Raw genomic sequence first — 20,961 nt, forward strand, 5'->3', positions numbered from 1 at the left:
AGAGATTAATTTTATAAGGAGTAAAAACGGAGTCGTTGTCTACAGATGTTGAGTCGGGCGACTCGATATCTACATCCGTAAAACAACGGCTGTGTTGCTGGTATTAAGCTGCACCGCACGACATTCTACTGAACAGTGGCAAACTGGATTAGACCACCCACCTGGTTGAACAAATTTGGTCATTTGAACGTTATCGTTCCCATAGGAACCATTCCAGTAATAATAATCTATCACCACATGAGGATGCCGACCTTTGGTAAAGTTCATTCGAGCTAAATTTACCACGTTGCTGGGGCAAAGCACAGGTTCCGTACTAAAGTTTTTAACTGTTTTTCCAAATAAAAACTCTGAAACTATCGTCCTCACTTTTCAGCACTTTTTCCTCTTCTGTTTTGCATCTTTCTAGCTAGGGTTAAACTCTCTTCTTCTGAATTTCTTTTTTTTTTGCAGAAATTTCCAAAAAGCTCTGAAATTTCATTTTAATAGTTCCTTGAGTGGAGGTTCCGATACTAATAATAATGATGTAAAGGTAGATCTATCCATCTCTTCAAAATCTTGATTTAGAAAAAAAATGAGGTATAACATAGGATCTAGGAGGAGAAGACTGTGTGAACATGGGTTTCTTTTAGTCTGTGGAATCATTACTGGGTTTGGATTATTGGTTTTAACTTTAAGGTCTATTGATCAACCTCCTCCTTTTTCTACTTCACTTACATTTCCTAATGAGCTTAATAGTGATGAGCAAGTGGAGCAGAATAAATATAATCAAGAATCGGATGGTGAATCGGGTAAGTGCGCGACGGTCGAAGAGATGGGAGAGAGTTTTGCTGGCGATGGACATGAAAAAGAAAGCCTTAGAGTGAGACAAATGATTCAATATCATTTTTTATTAAACGGTAAGCATTGATTAGTTTGATTTGCATTTCTTTACGATAAATTTAGCATATTGGTTTGATTTGAATCTCTTTACGCATACTGTATATCATATCTAACATTGTAGTACTTCTAGGGTAGTAATTATGATGTTGGATGCGCCTGCCTAATATCTTTACAGCAGTATTGCCAGTATTGTAGTTAGAATTATAGAGTACATTACTATGTTTGGAGCGAATCGAGACAGTGTGAAACTTGTTAGGATGAAATGTGGCTTAGTATCAAGAGTAGAAAATGTGGCAGTTAATAAATTGAAATGTCTAGTGTAGTGTGGTACCTGTAGTCTGTCATCGGGAGGCTTGAGTGATGATCATCATGTACTGGTTTATAGTGTGTATTTGTCTAGTCTGCTGGAATCCTAATGAGATAGAGGCTGCCGTCGGATTTTCACATGTTAATTTTGAATACTGTTAGGGCCTACAAGAGTACGTGAGCTTCCTCCGGAGGAATTCTGTAAGCAAGGATTTGTTCTGGGAAAAGCATCAGAAGCAGGATTTGGAAATGAAATGTACAAGATATTAACAGGGGCAGCGTTGAGTATCATGTTGAACCGGTCATTGATTATCGGGCAAACCAGGCATATTGGTTCTCTCTCAAGCCTTTCTATTTTGTGTTTTAAATGAAATTTCATACGTATGTCGTGATGAAAATTTTATTCTATATGGGGAACCCAGTTACATTGTATTGAAACTTCGTTTTACTTGCATGATTCAGGGGCAACTTTCCATTTGGAGAGCACATATCTTATTCCGACGTCTCATTTACTTTAAAAGAAGTAAAACATCTCTGGAGACAGAATAATTGCACGACTAAGCATGGAAAACTCCTCATCAGAACTGATGATTTTGAGAAACCTGCAGAAACGAATGTTCTGTGCAGCAATTGGAGGGACTGGAAGCATCCAATCATCTGGTAAGCAAGTATGTATAGAAACTTAGTTGTGATGAGGTTCAGTAATATCAATTCGGTATTGAATTTTTCCCATGACAGGTTTCAAGGTACAACTGATGCAGTGGGTGCTCAGTTTTTCTTAAAGAACATACACCCTCAGATGCGGAATGCAGCTGTTGAATTATTTGGGCAGCCGGGATATCTTCGATCCAGGCCAAATGTATTTGGAGAGTTGATGAGAGTTATCATTTCTCCTACCAAAAATGTTGAGGAAGCAGTGAACTGGGTTCTTGGTGGTGGTCCGGATCCTGATATTGTTTTGCACATGCGCATGCTTTCAAATAGGTAATAAGATTTTCAGATTTTCCTCTTTTTGAAGCAAATCCTGTACGACTAATATTGAACAGGATTTGGCGTGAATAATTAACTTACCATCCAAACAATATATTAAATAATGGATCAAAATGATAAACGTGCAAATCTGTTGTCTGTCAACTGTCAACATAGTGGTCAAACTGAAATTCCTCTAGTTCTTATTGCAATCAAGAAGACAGCTGTAATATTTCCCGATTTCAGGTCAGTGAGAGCACTTCAAGCAGCACTGAGCTGCATACAGAAAGCTGTCCGCAGTTATGAGTCCAAGGTGGGAAGACCCCGTATCGTTTTGGTTTCAGATACACCATCTCTAATTAAAGATATTACACCCATGCTTCGGGAGTTTGCAGAGGTTAGTAACCAAATAAAATAAGTCAGGCAGTTTGCATGATCATGCAGTTCCTTGTACTCAGTTTTTGGGTAAAATCTCTGCTTTTGGATCCCAGTCGACCTGTTTATCTGATGTTGTTAAGGTTTTCTTCGTTCATGTGTTCATCCCTTCTGTCGTACTCCCCAGGTTCTTCATTTTGATTATGAATCATTCAAAGGGGATATCTCTAACAAAAATGGAGGCCATCAATTAGAATTCAGAGTGAAGGATTGGGGTCCGGCACCTAGGTGGGTTGCCTTTGTGGACTTCTTTCTAGCCTCCCGTGCAAAACATGCTGTTATTTCGGGTGCCCATAGGCGGGTTGGGACCACCTATGCTCAACTAATTGCAGGGTTGGCAGCGGCACAACAGCTTGGTATATTTTCTATTTAATGATCTTTTCTGCATGTCAATTAAATTTGTAGTGTGAAAGTACAATTGATTCTGTTGTCTTCTTATCTTTTCCCCCAACAGATGAAAACTCTTCTAGCAATTCAAGCTTTTCTTTCTTAAGCAGCTTCCAAAGTAGTTTGTTGTCGGAAGGGTTGAGGAATCAGGTAGGGTGGGGACATGTCTGGAATCGATTTGCAGGTCCATTAAGTTGCCGTCATCAGCCTGGCCAGTGTGCATCTACTCCACTTTTACCCCCGGGATGGTGGGATGGGGATCTGCAATCACCGCTTTTACGAGATATCCGTAAGTTGGAATCATTTGGGGTCCAACTGACAAGTCTCGGTGAAGTTAACGAGACCCATCTTCATTCTTTCTGTAAATTGAAGAAAGATGTTCTGAAAACACTTCCAGTCTTTCGCAAATGTCAAGGCACTGGCTGTTGATTAAATTGTTTCATCCTTCTGTAGCATTTCATTTTCCTTTTATGTATTTGTTAAAGATGGACTTCAACTGTTCCCAAATGTGTGTGGGGGGAGTTGTCAAGTTTTGGCCTGTATTTTAGCCAGCCGTCAGCTTGGCGAAGTTTTGGTGTTCCAACCCATTTTCTGTGATGAAATTATTGGAAGTTTCCTTTTGGTGATTGGCTTCCATGGCCTGTAATCTGAATCAATATTCCTGTAATCCTGTTGGAAGATTGTAAAATTCCATTTTTGAATTCGCCAAATGGGTTTTACTTGGTAAAATAGAAATATAGTTTAGCCTAAACTTTGCAGCACTGGTGAACAAAAAAAGAAAAAAAAACTGATCTGGGCACTACCCCAAATTGGGTTGGGGACTTCCCGGATATTCCCATATAGGGTAGTGCATGAGGAGATAGTCTAATGCTTTTTCTTTTACCCACCAAGTTGCCTTGACTGCTTCTGCTTCTTCTGGGGTGGAATAACTGGAAGGCCATGTTCTTCCTGCTGCCAATGTTCATGCATCATATAGCCCAGGAGGCAGCGATGTTAATTTGAGCTAATTTTGGTTCGGTTGTTTCCATTTTTGGCTTTACCAATCTGTTTTCCCTTCTCACGGCCCGGACAAAGTACCTGGGAAATTGTTGCAAAAAACTCTCTCACGAGTTCCAATGAAATAGCAACTAATATGCGGTCTCTATGTGATGGTGGCTCTAGCACTGATAGGATATGCAAAAATGACAGCTAGAATATGAAAGCATTTTTGTTCCTACTTTCCTCCGGAAAATAGCTCGATTGGCAAGTGGGGGTCTACAAACAACCGATAATGTTTGTAGACCACGGTTTTGTGGGTGTGAAAAGGGAATTAGAGGAGTCTTGTCGTTGCCTTTGGCGGTGGCGGTAGTTGAAAGGTACAAGTCTACCGTATTTAGCGGGCTACTGACAAGGGCCGTACAGTACCCATAGATTTGTGGCGGCAACAATATTGACAGTTAGGATACTCAACAAAAGTAGCTATCTGGGTCCATACTAACCTCAATATATCATTTCATGTATCATGCTAATATATTAACCAGTTTTCATGCCCATTCTTATCAAGTGGTCCCTGGTCCAATATTGTTTGTCCCTTTTTTCTTATTCATTTCAACATGATTTATGTGAATCTCAATTGGCTCAGTCTTTTTTTTTTCCTACTCCATTTTCTACGACAATTGTTTGGCTCAGTCAAACTCTTTCTTTTGCCTTCGTTTCTTGCGCAAAAGAAAGATGAGTATTTTGAAAAGTGTTCGGATTTGGAAATCCGACTTGAAAACCTACCCCAGTTTTTAAACATTTTCTAAAGTATCCTTACTGGTAGTTCTTTCGTTTGCGTTAGGCAACAATAATTTATTCTTCATTTGTGTTAGTCAACACTGGTTTATGTTTCTAAAAATTGCCTTTTACATGTAGGCATGTTAACTTTCTATATCATTTTTCAGATTCGCCGAACGCGTTTAAGGATTGTTATAGTTTCCAGGTTCGTTACATATTTTCTAAAAGTGTTCATCATTTCTAACAATCAAACAATGCTATTTTTTCCAGGATTGAGTAAGACTTTTGTTAGAGGGAAAGCAATTAAGGATTCGAGGAGTGCAAAAATCGTAGTTGACTCGTTAACTAGGTCCTGGTCGATATATTTTTCTAACTCGGACCAGATTATCCCTGCTGAATACACGATCGAATAGAAGACACATCCACTACCCAAAAAAAAAAAAACAATTCCACCACCACCATTTACCCTGTTAACAATATGAATGCCGACTCCCTTAACCCCTAATGAGATCTCATGCCATCGTATAGATACTTAAAGTTTGAAACACCTGTTTGTGAACGAACATTTCATTCAAGCAAAATTCCAAGACGACCTAAATAAAAAGATTAATCTATCTTTTCTTTGTGCATATTAAAATGAAAATAATTCCTCAAAAGCAATACGCGCATATGAGATTAATGTACAAGACAGTTAAATTTTATCATAATCCCTGAATATAAGATAAACAAAACCATCCTCTTTTTCTCCACATTTAGGGACAAAATTATATAAAAGAAAAGATAAAATCTTCAGTTATATTATTATTACTCAATTAGAATCTTCATGACCAACAGAGTATATCAGTATTTAATCTCATCATAGAATTTCCAAATGAATCTGTGCATCAACATCATTACCATCAAAATTAACTTAATCTAATTAATGGCTTCCCTTTAATCCCAACTGCTCAAGTACATGAACCCATATTGATTTACGTACATATCAACAAACGTAGGACCCTATTTTCAAAAAGATTAATTCAAGGATCATATGAACTAGAATACTAATGCAGATTTAATCGATTGGTCAGAGGTGTTGCGACTTCTGTGGGATTAGTAGGACAATTTGGTTAGAATTAGAAAAATATATCGGCTAGGACCTAGCAGTAAGTACTATATAACCTCATTATTTGTACTGAAATAATAAAAGTCTCAAAAAAAAAAATTCCAATCAAGACATGGACTAGAAAGCATTGATAAGGTGCATCACATTAAAAGGCTAAACACATGAACTAGATGGCACATCAATAGAAGATAACGGAATTTTGGCTAATGCGATTTGGGTCGTTAAGGTATAACCTGGTTGAGATTTAAGTGACTCAAAACAAAGTTATAATGCAGAGCTGATGATAGAAGTCATTGATTCTCTTTGACTCAAGCTACTAAATACCAAGAACCCTTACAAACCATTGCGAGAAAGAACAACCAATTTAAAAAAATTAACTCATTGATTTTTGAAGTGCTAGATTATCAGTGTTATAGTCCTAGATTTCAATATTAGTGCATTCTGGAAATTCAAACCTCATCAAGCTAACCAATCTTAATTTTAAATGTTCGTTTAGATAAGTTTGTCCTCTTATATTCTTACCAAATTTAGTGTGTTATGAGATTCTAAACTTCACCACTAACCAATATTATTTTAACTGTTAATTTTTGATAAATTGATTTTTAAAATGCTAGATGGTAGTGTTATAGTCTCAAATTGTTGTCAAATATATAGGAACATAACCACCTTACCAAACATATTAATTATGGTCCCCGTAATTAAATAAAAAAAAAGAAAAAATATTTAATTTTATAAGAATAACCATGTTAACGAATCTTCCCTTCTTACATGATGAGTATAGATAAGAATTTCAACTTTTGAGATACTAAACAAAATTTTCATTTTTATAAAATAAGTCATGTGAAATAAAAGAATGTAGTAACCACATGCAACTTTTCCGGATAACCAAAAACTGGGTATTGTTTTTAGAGTCTAAATTACATTGGTTAAAGTAATTTAGAAGTCTTCCTTTCCTTTTGATCTACCAGGTTTTAACTTGTATAGGTTAAATTATGATCGTGTACTTAATAATTAACTCTAACCCGGCGAATAATTTGATAAATGATTAAATATTTTTAGCACTAGAATTTTGATAAGCTTTGTAGATACAACCTAACCTCGATAAACGAATATTTCATAAATGAATAACCTCGTCAAATAAATAATATTCTCCGATGTAAAAGGGCTAAATGAATAATCTCGCTTCTTGTATTAATGAATAAAAAAATTGACTTCCTACTGGCCTATGAAAACATAAATAAATAATCACTAAATTCTATACAAAAATTATACTACGTAATAGACTAAAATATTTCATGTATTCAACAATGTTCGTACAAGAAGTTATTTCTTCTCGAAAAATGCATGTAAAGTTGTTGTTTTTTTCTTCCACCTAAACCAAAATGCACCATGCCGTTAATTTTATGTAGTGCACACACATTTTCTGCAATTTTTTTGCTTTGTGTTGTAAAAAGTAAATTTTTTATGATGAGTACTGCTTAAAAGTCCTCGTTTGATATGACACATTTGATGTGACGCTACTACATAATATTTGGTTCAAGATCATTATCATATTTGTTAAAGACTCGATACTTTCTTCATAGGTAGGTGTTTCCATAACTGCATCGTTGTCGTTAGGATTCATAGTTCAAGATATGTCATATGCCTATCACATTTCTATAACATAAATTAGAGATGACATCAGGTAATAAGATGAAATGAAATTACATGAGTAAATATTTGTTTACTGATAAATAAATAAATAACCTCGTTAAACAAATGTTTTTCTAGTTCAGAGGATTTCCACTCATCCAAGTTAGGACCATATTACTTATTAAATAACCTATGTTTCGAAAATGAGTTTTTGAATCACGAGAATTCTTAAGAGTTTTCACTTTAATATTTCAAACTTGTCATTTTATTTCTCTTTATTTTTTTTACAGCTATGTAAAGGGAGATAAAAAATTTAGCATACGAAATAACTTGATCAGTTAATAACCCGAAGAGTTTGCACGAAACCTACACAACTTAGATAACAATTTGTTTTTTCAAGAAAAACTTGTTTAGAATAATTATAATGATTTTATGCAGCTGATATCGCGGACAAACGCTGAGTTTATTTTTTTCTATGTTCACATTATAAGATGAAAAAGACATGGAAAAGACAAAAAAAAAATAATTCTAGGCAAATTAGAGATGATCCTCAGAATATTCTCTTGTAAAGAATTATGCCCCGACATTTACTCGAGCATAGGATGGTAAAAAATTGAGGTGGGTCTTTTTCCTTCTACTTTTTATTTCTCTTCCCGCATTTTCTTTCAAATGAAAAACACACAGGGTGGAGCCAGCCCATTGCAAAGATGTGCAGTTGCATTCCCTGCCCAGCTGGTTCCAAAACCTATTTTAGGCCCAATAAAAAAAAATCAATATCTAAACCTATTTTTGCATCCCCTAATTTTATTTATTTTTATTTTTTTAGCAAACCATAGCAAATTTTGCACCCCATGACAAATTTTTTGGCTCCACCCCCGAAGATACATTTATCCATTAGCAGCTTCCAATGTGTAGACCGGTAGAATGCCCGTCAATGGCAAGATGGTGAAAAGAGGTACATGTAATGACACAAATATCATGTAGGCAATCTCTTATTAGGAAGCTTCCTCTTTGTTGGAATCTACAAGGAGTATGACATCATACTAAAATAGCATGTGCCTTTACTTTAGGAATTTTGTCGGCGGCACGTTGATATAGTATGACGTGGACGAATTTTAGCCGTTCGAATGCTAATTCGGTGATGTCTTGGCGGCATATTTTTCAGATTGTATTCCGTCCCCTTTTAGATGAAGGGAAAGGTTCTTTTTACCCTAAATCTTCCTGATTTATCCCTATCTTGAAATCATATACAAATACAAAGTATTGGGTAAGTCCAATTTTCCAAAATAAAATTCTTAAACAATTCATTAGATTCTAAATTTACTCTAAAATCTAGGAATTAAAAATTAAAGATTTTAATATTTTTAGAATTATTAATGAGGGCACATTTGAAAAAAAAAAATAATCTCTTTCTTTTATTTTAATATGTGTGAAAACACCTATCCCTTCATAGACGGATGGAGTATATAATTTGAGTACAATTTGCTGGTCTCTCATCCAAAGTTAGGCCAAAAACTTGAATTCTAGAGCTCCAGTCCCCTACCGATAGAAATCAAGAGTTTCCGATTTATTTGGCCATTTTTCCTGCTCATCACGGCTAAAACTTTACCAAACCCTAATTCTCTTCTCATCCCTTCCCTATCCTCTCTTGCCTCCTAATACTGAAAATTGTCGAAAACCCTACTGAAACTATCGAGAAAATGGTCAAAAAACGGCGAGATTATGTATACTCCCAGGGCATCTATTAGTCAAGGTAATCTATCAATCGAAACTTTAGTTTAATTTTGTATTTGAGAACGGTAGATTCAAATGGGTTTCTATCTTTTTTATTTTTGTTTTGGAAGTGGTAGATTCAAATGGGATTCTTATCTCACTTTACTTTGGTCTTCATATTCACTTTCGTATCTTTTTGAACGTCCCGTATGATCACGTCTTCTTTTTATCAGGTGGTTACTTGATCACGTATTGTGTTTTCTGTATGTAAAACGGAATGGCAGATTCTGAAGCATAACAAAAATAATGTATCAAAATAGGTAGTCTTTTGCTTTTATCCTAATTTTGTTTCTGTAGATTGTGTTATCAGAATCAAATTATCAGTCATAGTTAATATTGAGTCAAAGTATTATCATTTCCTGTGCGGGTTTGCTATTCGTTTATTTTTAAATTATCCCTTTCTGATCAGTGTATGATTATTAATAGACTCAATGTTATATTAGGTTCAAACAAAGGGACAAGTTTTCATGTACCAATATGTTAATTTAGATCGATTTATTGGTACCATTTTTGTAGAAACTAATGTTCATTTACAGTTGAATACAAATTCTATTGTGTTGTGGCAAGTATAACTGATTTGCAAGTTATTGCAATTCGTTTTCATGATGGATGGGATAATTTATATCCAGAAAATTCTGAATTCCATTTGGATTAATGAAATTTTCACTTTTTGTTTACTGGGATTTGTTGTATTCATCTTTTCTTAATTCTATTTTGCAACTTCTTTGTGCAGGCAAGATATCTTGCCAGTGCTGCTGCTAATGGTGGACTATAGTGGAAAACATGCCAGAAGTACAAGAATGTATTGATCCGGATTAAATGGGGTCGAATGCCCTCAATTCTCACTATGGTTACAATGAGTTACTGATTCTTGGTCCATAAATAAGGTAAGTGTCCTCTTCTATATTTTCCTGTGGTTGAATGTGAAAGATTTCTAATTTACACTACATCCTAATTTTCAATTTCTGGAAAGATAATCTTCAAACTTGATCTCATTCCAGTTTAACTTAAGTTGTTTTTTTACCATTTGCTTTATTTTTACTATATATATTTTACTTTTCGTTCTTGAATCATATGATAATTTACTGGAATTTACCCTTTTTTGTTTAGGTTGTTCTCTAATTTGTTGAATTTGTGGTCGTTGTTGCGTTTTTTTTATGTGCATAAAATGGATATCAATCTACGGTTTAGGAAGAACAGAGAGACTCACCTAAGGTAAAGTTGGATTGCATAGTATTGCATGAGGCATTTCTACATCCTTTCTCTGTTGAGTCTTGCATAAACAGATTCTTCTTGCTTTCTGACATCTTCATAGTTCATAGTACACAAATTATTAGTATGTATATGGTTTTGAGATTTTCTGAGATGATTTTAATCTTCTCATGATATTCTTTGCTGTCTTTTCAGTACTTCGCATCTACGGGAAGAAGATGTCACCAACATTAGATGAACATTGATAATTCACCTAAGGATCTGTTTTAGTAAAACTTGACGAGGTCAGACTTCTTCAAACTGTAGCCTTGAACATGAATAGGTTAGACGAATTACTCCTTTATGTGGCAAGAAGTGTTTTACTATTTTTTTGAAAAGAGACATCATGCGTGGTTAGTTTCTATGAAGTATTGAAAATACTAACTGGGGTCTAACGTTTGAGCATTGATTCCTTTTTATAGGTTCACTGGGTTTGTGTAGCATGGCGAGACAGATGCAGGAAAATATTGGGATTATCCTTTAAAAGGATTTTAGTAGAGCGTTAGGTATATTCTTTGTTGTTCCTTTGCCTTTGTCTTATGCACTTTTGAACCGCCTACATATGAGCATTTGTAAGACCAATATGAGATGGTATATGTCCTATTTTTGGTTGAGATATGAAAAATGTTGGCACTGTTGTGTTGAAAAGTGTATACCTATTTCCTCTCCCTCAGTCTATTTGCTAGGTCGAGACCTCTTATTGCATGACGGTTCCATTTTAGAAGCTTCTGCAATATCTGTTAATAATTTATAGATTTTTTGAGCTATTATCTTAATATATTACACTGATTTAAATATGGACTAATTGGGGTTCTGTACGGTGAGTTCAGCGGATAGTAAATTTAATTCCTGTTGTTTAATTATTTCAACTGTGCAAACCTAATTCATTAAATTTCTTTTGTTTATGGACTAATCGAAATCATCAATTTTTTCATGTACATGCAGTAAACTCTTGAGTTAGTAAAGTTGCAGTTTCAGAATCAACAAAATAGGTTCTTTCATCTCATATTTTATCTCAAGGTAACATGGCCAGCTGGAATCTACACATTAGAAGATGGAGTGATGAACCCTCTCTGCTTAAGGTTCCTTCTACACTAATTTATTATATTCAGCCTTAACTTCGCACAAGGGGAATCTGGAACAATAAGGTACCTAATAAGATCAGTTTCTTATTAGGTAGTGATGAAAGGCCGTTGTTGGTTCAAGTCTTGAAGATAGTGATGACGGAATGTCGCTGTTGGTTGAGGATAGTGATGAAGATGAATAAAGATCAAAAAGACATATATTGGACACCATAGCTGTGCTTCTAAACTTCCAAAAACTGATACAGGTTATTCAGAAAATCACTAACAATTGCGTCAAGCAACATATTCAGTTAAGAGGAACACAAGTTGGTATTGTAAAATAATCATATCACGTTAGTCGCAATGCCAAGCACCAAAATGTTATATCTCAGATGTTTTAGTCCTTCTCTACCAACTCCTGCACATTAGTAATTGACCCAGCTTCATTTGGTTAAGTGGACTTATACTGAAGATCGGGTACCCAATGATCCACTTTCACCGATGATCTAAGTTATCTGATACCAACTATGAACCGATCCATAAATAAATTTTATTACAAAAACATAAATATGACAACTATGAATCCATATCTTCAACTAGAGTCCTAATTGTAAACGTAACCACTACCTTGATAAATACCTAATTGCAGTCATAACATAAACCTCTCATACTGGACATATTTGGCTTAAAGATAAAAGTTATATAGTATCCTTTTCTTCTCAACTTCATTTATCGATAACAGTAACACCTAGACTTTGAAGAGCCCATTGCAAAACGCGAGTACATAAGCATAGGTGCGGGGAGTCAAGGTTTCTTTGATTATACTAAAGGATTTTTAAACAGTTTGGAGTAGGAGAATGTACTAGGACATGTTTTTAGGCAAGAAGTAGGCACGATAACTGTAGTTACTAGAAAGATAACTTTCAGTGTGCCTAACAGAATCCCACTTTTGATAAAAACATTATCTAATAAGGTAATTAAAGCTGAAATACCAAGCGGAGAAGAAGCTGGAAATAAATAAAAAAAAAGCTGGAAATGTTGCCAGGAATTTTATTCAAGATTTGCTATTATGGAATGGGTGTACTAAGCATATTCATAGAAACCGATTTCCGATAAGTCTAAAATAAAAATGTGGAGTAAACTTGCCGAAGATTATTCATCCCAAAAAATGCAGCCCGATAATTTAATACTTTGCGTTTGCTAATACTACATTTTCCCACAATATGAGGAGCCCGTCTCTACATTCTGAGCACAAATAATAATACAAAAAACTTAGCCCCGTGCAACGCACGGGCAAGACACTAGCAACTTTAATTTCTAAAATTTTGGCGGTACTGAAAATAAAAATAAGTCACAAAAATTTTAAAATTCTTTTTTGTTGTAATTAAGTTACTAATTATACTGCAAAGAGCTGATGGCTTACTAATTAACCTCAAGTAATTAATAACAGAGAGTATATGAGTATATGAGAGAGTAAGAGAGATTTCTTATAAACTTTAAGAAAATGGAATACATTTTGGTTACAACCCTCAAGTGTATTTATAGTGTTCGCAAAGGATTCATCTCATCACGCGCACTTGTTGGTGGTGTCGGGTAATTAAACATTTACTACATGCATACAGCACGCAACAAGTATACCGATAGAAATGAAAGTGAAATCATTAACACCTCATGTATAAATGACATGCAGGTTGTTTTTGGATAGTCACTTTTACTAACACCTCATGCATAAATGACATGCAGGTTGTTTAGGATAGCCACTAACTTATTTAATACTCCCCTCGGATATCTACCATTTTCTATCATTGCCTCGTTAAAATCTTGCCAGGGAAAAATCCAGTGGGAAAACATGAACGAAGGAAAAAGAGTACAATGCCAAGAAATGGTTATGAACAAATTGCCTCGTTAAAAATCTTGACAAGGAAAAATCTCAAAGGCACAAAACCATGATGAAGGAAAAGAGTACAACGTGTCTAAATCCAAGATTAACTCCTCCTGATCAAAACTGCACAGAGTTTACTGCTTATACAGATGCCGCATTACGATTCCATAGACTAGCTTCCTGAAGACTGTTGTCGGTAAAGACTTGGTGAATAAATCTGCATAGTTTTCACACGACTGTATCTTCTGGATACATATCTCTTTATTCTTGTTCTAGATAATGTGAGTAAAACATTTTTGGTGAAATATGCTTTATCCGATCACCCTTGATGTAACCTTCTTTGATCTGTGAGATACATGTTGTATTATCTTCGTACACATTCTCCGCTAGCTTCATGGAGGGCGATAATTTCGGAGTGGTTGGAGGAGGTAGCTAAAAACCTCTGCTTACACGATTTCCAAGAAATTGCAGTACCACCACTTGTAAACACATATCCAGTTTGAGAAATGGCTTTGTGAGGATCGGAAAGATAACTTGCATATGTATACCCCTTTAACTGCGAAGAATGGGATACATTATTTGAGTAAAACAATCCCATGTCTGCAGTACCCTGAAGATATCGAAAGATATGTTTTACACCGGCCCAATATCTTTTCATTGGAACAGAGCTGAATCTTGCTAACAAATTAACTGCAAAAAAAATGTGAGGTCTAGTATATTGTGCAAGATACAATAGTGCACAATTGTACTCAAATATGGTACTTCTGGACCAAGAAGAATTTTATTTTCTTCCTTCGGGCGAAAAGGGTCATTTTTAGTGTCAAGAGATCTTAATACCATGGGAGTGCTAAGCGGATAAGATTTATCCATATTGAAACGTTTTGAAAGTTTCTCAGTGTACATCTTCTGGTGAAAAAGTATGCCACTCGGATAGTGCTCGACCTGCAAGACGAGACAAAACTTTTTTTTTCCAAGATCTTGAATCTCAAATTCTCCTTTTAAGCATTCAATTTCCTTTAGGAGTTCTTCGGGAGTTCCAACTAAGTTAATATCATCAACGTATACAACTATATAACAAATCCTATTGTGGTCTTCTTTATAAAGACACATGGGAAAATAGGATCACTCACATATCCCTTAGTTATCAAATATTCACTTAGACGATTATACCACATTCTTCCACATTGCTTTAATCCATATAAATCTCTGTTAAGTTTAAGTGAATACATATGGCGTGGTTTGTTTACAGACAATGTAAATCCTTCCGGGATTTTCATATGTATATCTGTATCCAGTTTTCCATACAGATATGTTGTAACCACATCCATCAAATGCATATCAAGTCCTTCAGAGTCTGCCGTACCAATCAAGTATCGGAACGTAATAGCATCCATAACATGAGAATATGTTTCTTTGTAGTCAATCCTAGGTCTATGCAAGAAACCTTGTGCCACAAGTCTCGCTTTATAGCGAACAACTTCATTTCTCTCATTACGTTTTCTTACGAACATCCATTTGCAACCAACTGGGTTCACATTTTTAGGTGTTAGGACTGCAAATCCTAAAACATTGCGGTTAGTGAGAGAGGCTAATTCTGCTTTAATGGCGCCCTTCCATTTTGGAAAATCATGTCTTTAACGACATTCTTCTATGGATTGTGGCTCACAGTCATCTTTATCCATAGCAATCTCAGTAGCTACTGTAAACGAAAATTTATCATCGACAAGAACCTTGTTAAGATCCCACATTTCTTTCTTGCATGCAAAATTTATGGAAATTTCTTCATTTCCTGGTACCAGTTCCCTTTCAGGGGCATTTTCTTGGACTGGAGGTAGTAAGTTTGGACATGAGGATCGTTCATTTATAGTCTCCTTTTGAGCACTATCTTTTGTCGATTCTGGTTGGCTTTTCCTTTTTCTAGGAACAAAATCTTTTGAACCAATGGGGCGTCCACGATTCAGGCGTACCTTAGACGACTCATTTGCTGGAACAACCACAAATTGTCAAACTGGGACATTAGTATGTGCTAGGACATTTTTAGCGGATATGTATGATTTAGTTACTCTTTCCGTATTAACAAATGCATATAGCATTTGATCGGAAATGTTTAGAAGATGGATAATCTTTTGCACTTCAATTTCTGATTGATTTGTGCGAGGGTCAAGATGAGACAGAGTAGGTACATACCAAGAAAGCTTACTCCGTTCTTCTGGCGGCTTAAATTCCCCCCCTAATGGTGGGAAAATTGTCTTATCAAAATGACAATCAGCAAAACGGGCTGTGAATATATCACCAGTCAAAGGCACAAGATATCTAATAATAGATGGTGGGTCAAAACCAACATATATACCTTTTCTACGTTGCGGGCCAAATTTGGTGCGTTGTGGAGGTGCAACGGGCATATATACACAACAACCAAATACACGCAGATGTGAAACATATGGTTGATGGCCCAAAACAAGTTGTAAGGGAAAGTATTGATAATTTGCAGTGGGCCGAAGCCGAACTAAGGACGCGGCATGTAGAATAGCGTGCCCCCATGCAGAAACGGGCAATTTCGTTCTCATTAACATGGGTCGAGCTATTAACTGCAAATGTTTAATAAATGATTCAGCTAAACCATTTTGTGTATGAACATGAGCTACATGATGTTCAACATCAATACCAGCAGACAAGCAATATGCATCAAATGTTTGTGATGTAAATTCACCAGCTCCATCTAGCCGAATAGACTTTGTAGGAAAATCTGGGAAATGTGCACGCGACCTAATTACTTGGGCGAGAAGCTGAGCAAATGCAACATTTCTTTTGGATAAGAGACAAACATGTGACCATCTAGCAGATGCGTCAATTAAGACCATAAAATACTGAAAAGGTTCACACTGAGGGTGGATAGGTCCACATATGTCTCCATGGATCCTCTTAAGAAAAGTTGGCGATTCAAGAATTTTTTTTGTTAATGACGGTTTGAGGATCAATTTTCCCATAGACTAAGCAATACAATTTATATCCGTATTTAACATAAGCTTCTGGTTCTGCAAAGGATGTCCTTGAGAGTTTTGTACTATTCTACCCATCATGGCAGATCCTGGGTGTCCTAGTCGGTCTTGCCAAAGCTTGAATATTTTTGGATCATTAAACTTCGGGTTTATGACACTGTAAGATTCAATGGCTTTGATTGTTGTAAGATACAACCCAGAAGAGATAGCTGCAAGCTTCTCTATAACACGTTTCTGTCGTGTATCAGATAATGTGATAGATAAGTACTCAGTATTATATTCACTTATTATTTCTAAATGGTATCCATTTCGACGAATATCTTTGAAACTTAACAGATTTCTCAAAGATCTCGCGGAATACAAGGCATCACTGGTTTTTAGTTTTGTACCTCCTGGTAAGATAATATTGGCTCTTCCAGAACCATCTATTAAATTTTTTGAACCAGAGATAGTGTTTACTTTTGCCTTATATCCCTTTAAATCAGTAAAATATTTATTACTGCATAATATTTTATTAGTCGTTCCGCTATCTACCAAACATATATTTTCACCGTCAAGATTTATTTTTGATAGATTACTTTTGGAATCCATATCCTTCACAATAATTATAATACATGTAAAATAGAGAGTTAATAAAACATACGTCTTATATTAAACATGTAATTATACATACAAAAGATGGTATACAAACCAAAATACAACTTAGAGTACACACAACTATATTACAAAATACACAAGTTCACAACTAGTTTACAGAACTAGTTAAGTTCTTGATCATCTGACTTATTAAGAAAATCAGATATATCCCACTTTCCTTCTTCTGACTTTGTAAGAAAATCAAAATCTAAGTGGGGAGAACTAGTAAAAGCCTCATTAGTCTCTATAAGATTTGTCTCAATATCAACTGCGGGTCGCTTCATGTATGCTTGATATAGATTAACAAGATGCTTGGCAGTACGACAGGTACGTGACCAATAACCAGTCATACCACAATGGTAACAAACATCTTTCTTGTTCTTTATAGGCTTGTCAGACGAATCTTTTCCTTTATCTGGCTTCTGCTCTTTCTTTGAGGTGCCATCTTTCCACTCCTGGTGGTTTGGCTTGAACCGTGAATTCTTGTCTTGGTTATTTTTATTACCACGACCACGTTTCCCTTTACCCTTATTATTACCCCGTCCATTACCATTTGTAGAATTCGTTGTCGCATGTGCTTCAGGCACATAAACAGAGCCCACGGGACGAGATTCATGATTTCTTAATAATAATTCATTATTTTGTTCTGCAACAAGCAGACATGAAATCAACTCTGAGTATTTCTTAAAACGACGCTCTTGATATTGTTGCTGCAAGACAACACTCGAGGTGTGGAAAGTGGTAAAAGTTTTCTCAAGTAATTGTTCATCGGTTATATTTTCACCACAAAATTTTAGTTGTGAAGTGATTCTAAACAATGCAGAGTTATACTCGGAAACAGATTTAAAATCTTGCAAACGTAAATTCAACCAGTCATTTTTGACCTTAAGCAGAATAACCATCTTCAGGTGGTCATACCTATCTTTCAAGCAACTCCACATAACCTCAGGGTCCTTAACAGTTAGATATTCTGATATCAACCCGTCTTGGATATGATGACGAAGAAAAATTAAAGCCAATGCTCTATCCTGCTGGGATGCAGCATTTCCCGCTTTAATCGTGTGGACAAGATTCTTGGCCTGAAGATGTAACTCCGCTTCCAGAACCCATGAAATATAGTTGTTACCAGAAATATCTAAAGGTGCAAAGTCTGTCTTAGTTAAATTCGACGACATAACGATAATATAGTGATTAAAGTTACCTTTCGCTTCGGAAAATTTTGGAAGCGTCTATCTACCAGAACCAATAATAACCCAAAGCTCGAAGGAAATAGAGCTAACTCGTCATTGATAACGTGTTGTAATTAAGTTACTAATTATACTACAAAGAGCTAATGGCTTACTAATTAACCTCAAGTAATTAATAACATAGAGTATTGAGAGAGTAAGAGAGATTTCTTATAAACTTTAAGAAAATGGAATACATTTTGGTAGAAAACCTTTAAAGTGTATTTATAGTGTTTGCAAAGGATTCATCTCATCACACGCACTTGTTAGTGGTGTTGGGTAATTAAACATTTACTACATGCATATATCACGGAGCAAGTTTACCGAGAGAAATGAAAGTGAAAACATTAACACCTCATGTATAAATGACATGCAGGTTGTTTTTGGATAGTCACTTTTATTAACACCTCGTGCATAAATGACATGCAGATTGTTTAGGATAGCCACTAACTTATCTAATACTTTTTTCTTCTTTTTTTCATTTTGTTTTTGCAATTGGGTTTCATTAAAGAAACTAACTTAATGCATTGGCAGGCATAATTACAATAGTATGATAGCATTTACTAGTTGCAAAATTGGTATATACCTAAATTAGTTGTGGTATACGTAATAGGATAAAATAGAGTCATTAGAAAGTACAACACAAAACCCCTTAACCGCATATTTACAAAAATGTCTAATTTATTCTTGCTTAATTAACACTAATAAATATGATTAGGTTAACTAATTTAGTTAGTTAATTTGTTTATTAAAATTTTGAAATTAGATTTTATTTGGATTGCACTCATGGATTAAGTGGGTAAATTTTTTAGATTTTTTTTCTTCCGAGAATTCTGTTTGTAATGGGAATGAAACCATACTACCCAAACACTTATAAATATGGGATTGTAGAGGTGCTGGGTGATTTTGTAATCAAAATTGTTGAAGGAATCAACACTTTCAGTTCTGAAAGTATGAAAAGTCGGCAAGGTCAACAAATTTGGAAGATAATGACCACAAAACCGCAGGCGGGCTAGTAAAAAATCATTATGCCGACTATACATTTTTGACCTAGAGGAAAGTTGTTGTAAATGCTTGACTAGTCGACATGATATTTATTTCTGAACCTTCCGACTTGACAGTAGTCGGTCTTGTTGTCATTACGAAAAATGACGACTCTGGATTAGTCGGAAGGCTGTGTAATTTAAAACCATGTCGTCTTTTGATATACCAACAAAAAACTGAATATGAAAAGATGTTATCCACTTTGTTCATGCAATTTTGGTTACTACATTTATTGAAGTATAAAATCTAACTCAATTTCGTAGAAATCACAGAAGCACTTAGCACGTGCATCAAGCCTTTGAACCCCTAGGCGACCCTAGTGGACGAGTTATAGTCTCGTGAAAATTTACATAGAGATCTACCCACAAAATCTACACAACAACTTGTAAAACTATCAATCTTCGTCGGAGGAATCAGAGGAATAGTCGTGGTACCCATACTTCAAAATTTTGGATACCATGAAATAATAACTTTCATCAAATTTTAATGCCTCCCCCTTTTCCTCTAAGTAGCGCGCTTTTACGACTTCGTGCTACAAAACCACAACACAAATTTACTTAGTGTTATTTAATTAAAAGATCAAACAACTTAGCTTATTTGAAGAAAAAAACTACGAATATACTTACAATTTAGTCAAGAGGAAAGCTAAGGTGGATAACGTTCAAAATCCGTTTTTGGATAGATATAAAGTCACATTGCTTTTTTGGATAACGTGGTACCTATCATGAATTCACTGAAGACTTCTTGTCTTTGGATTCTCATAATCTCGACGGTATATTGGTTATATATCTTCACCCAAAAGGTTTCGGGATTTACCCTTACAGGAGATTGACCGACAACTCAACTTTCGGTGTACCATGTTTTGATGATGACCAAATCTTCGGCGGAGTTAAATGATGCCATGGTTGTATGTAGAGGTATGAAGAGAGTTATAAAGAATATATGATGGATTGCGCTTTGTAGAGTATTTAAAAATAGGTGTCTGTAGTTTTGTAGAGAGAACTAATATATTTATAGGATAGTGCCCAAATCTAGTCCTTGGGGTTGTCAATCAGTGCAGCTTTACTTGCAAAATTTTGAATTTTGAACTCGCCGTAAAGGTTTTAGTTTTCCCCATATGTCGACCATCCTTAGTCGTAAGGGTCGTAATTTTGTTACCTGATGGCTAATAAAATTTTCACACACATGAGAAAGTCATATTCTTCTACCTATAATCGGAAAGACATTTGTTTATTACAGTGACGACTAACATATAGTCCGTCAGGTCGTAACACTGTTAAGATGATGACTATTGACAATTTAGCACACCGAAAAAAGCCATGTTCATTAAACATTAGTCGCGCGATAGTGATTTAAGAATATGGCGACCAATATTTGGTCCTCTAATTTTCTTAACCTGACGACTACTAATTTTTTTACACACAGGAGAAGGTCAGTTCCATCTATCATTAGTCAGCATGGTAGTGGTTTAATATAATGACGACTAATATATATTCGGTTAGGTCGCAATATTTTTAACCTGACGACCTTGGTAACTACATCATTTCTGTTGTCTGGGTCGGCAGTCTTCCATTTTACAACCTTGCCGACTCTGCATTAGTCGTCACTGTAACTAAAC

At 35.4% G+C, this 20,961-nt stretch overlaps 2 protein-coding genes and 1 long non-coding RNA gene across 5 annotated transcripts; 2 read left to right on the forward strand and 1 right to left on the reverse strand.

The window, feature by feature from the left end:
- The first annotated feature begins 390 nt into the window (after positions 1-390).
- On the forward strand, positions 391-3,610 carry LOC113281103. The gene is made up of 7 exons (XM_026529749.1): positions 391-896; positions 1,348-1,510; positions 1,648-1,845; positions 1,924-2,169; positions 2,401-2,551; positions 2,717-2,945; positions 3,044-3,610. The coding sequence occupies exons 1-7, from the start codon at positions 572-574 to the stop codon at positions 3,403-3,405; spliced, it is 1,674 nt and encodes a 557-aa protein (XP_026385534.1). The 5' UTR covers positions 391-571; the 3' UTR covers positions 3,406-3,610.
- A 5,333-nt stretch (positions 3,611-8,943) lies between these two features.
- Positions 8,944-11,967, forward strand: LOC113281104. Of its 3 annotated transcripts, XR_003325908.1 has the most exons (7): positions 8,944-9,221; positions 9,415-9,501; positions 9,975-10,128; positions 10,352-10,456; positions 10,649-10,737; positions 10,915-10,998; positions 11,438-11,967. It is a non-coding gene; the product is annotated as an uncharacterized LOC113281104 (long non-coding RNA). The 3 variants fall into 3 exon arrangements; XR_003325909.1 differs by lacking the exon at positions 9,415-9,501 and having other exon boundaries at positions 10,649-10,775; XR_003325907.1 differs by lacking the exon at positions 9,415-9,501.
- A 5,228-nt stretch (positions 11,968-17,195) lies between these two features.
- Positions 17,196-18,248, reverse strand: LOC113278824. Its single transcript, XM_026527562.1, has one exon. It carries the CDS (start codon positions 18,246-18,248, stop codon positions 17,196-17,198), a length of 1,053 nt encoding a protein of 350 aa, XP_026383347.1.
- Between the last annotated feature and the right edge of the window lie 2,713 nt (positions 18,249-20,961).

This window comes from Papaver somniferum, chromosome 5, assembly GCF_003573695.1.
Source record: "Papaver somniferum cultivar HN1 chromosome 5, ASM357369v1, whole genome shotgun sequence".
Taxonomy (NCBI): Eukaryota; Viridiplantae; Streptophyta; class Magnoliopsida; order Ranunculales; family Papaveraceae; genus Papaver; species Papaver somniferum.

Coding starts and splice junctions, on each gene's coding strand:
- LOC113281103 (XM_026529749.1), top strand. CDS start 572: ATGAGGTATAACATAGGATCTAGGAGGAGAAGACTGTGTGAACATGGG. Junction 897..1,347: donor ATATCATTTTTTATTAAACG/GTAAGCATTGAT, acceptor GAATACTGTTAG/GGCCTACAAGAGTACGTGAG. Junction 1,511..1,647: donor TTGATTATCGGGCAAACCAG/GCATATTGGTTC, acceptor TGCATGATTCAG/GGGCAACTTTCCATTTGGAG.
- LOC113278824 (XM_026527562.1), bottom strand. CDS start 18,248: ATGTCGTCGAATTTAACTAAGACAGACTTTGCACCTTTAGATATTTCT.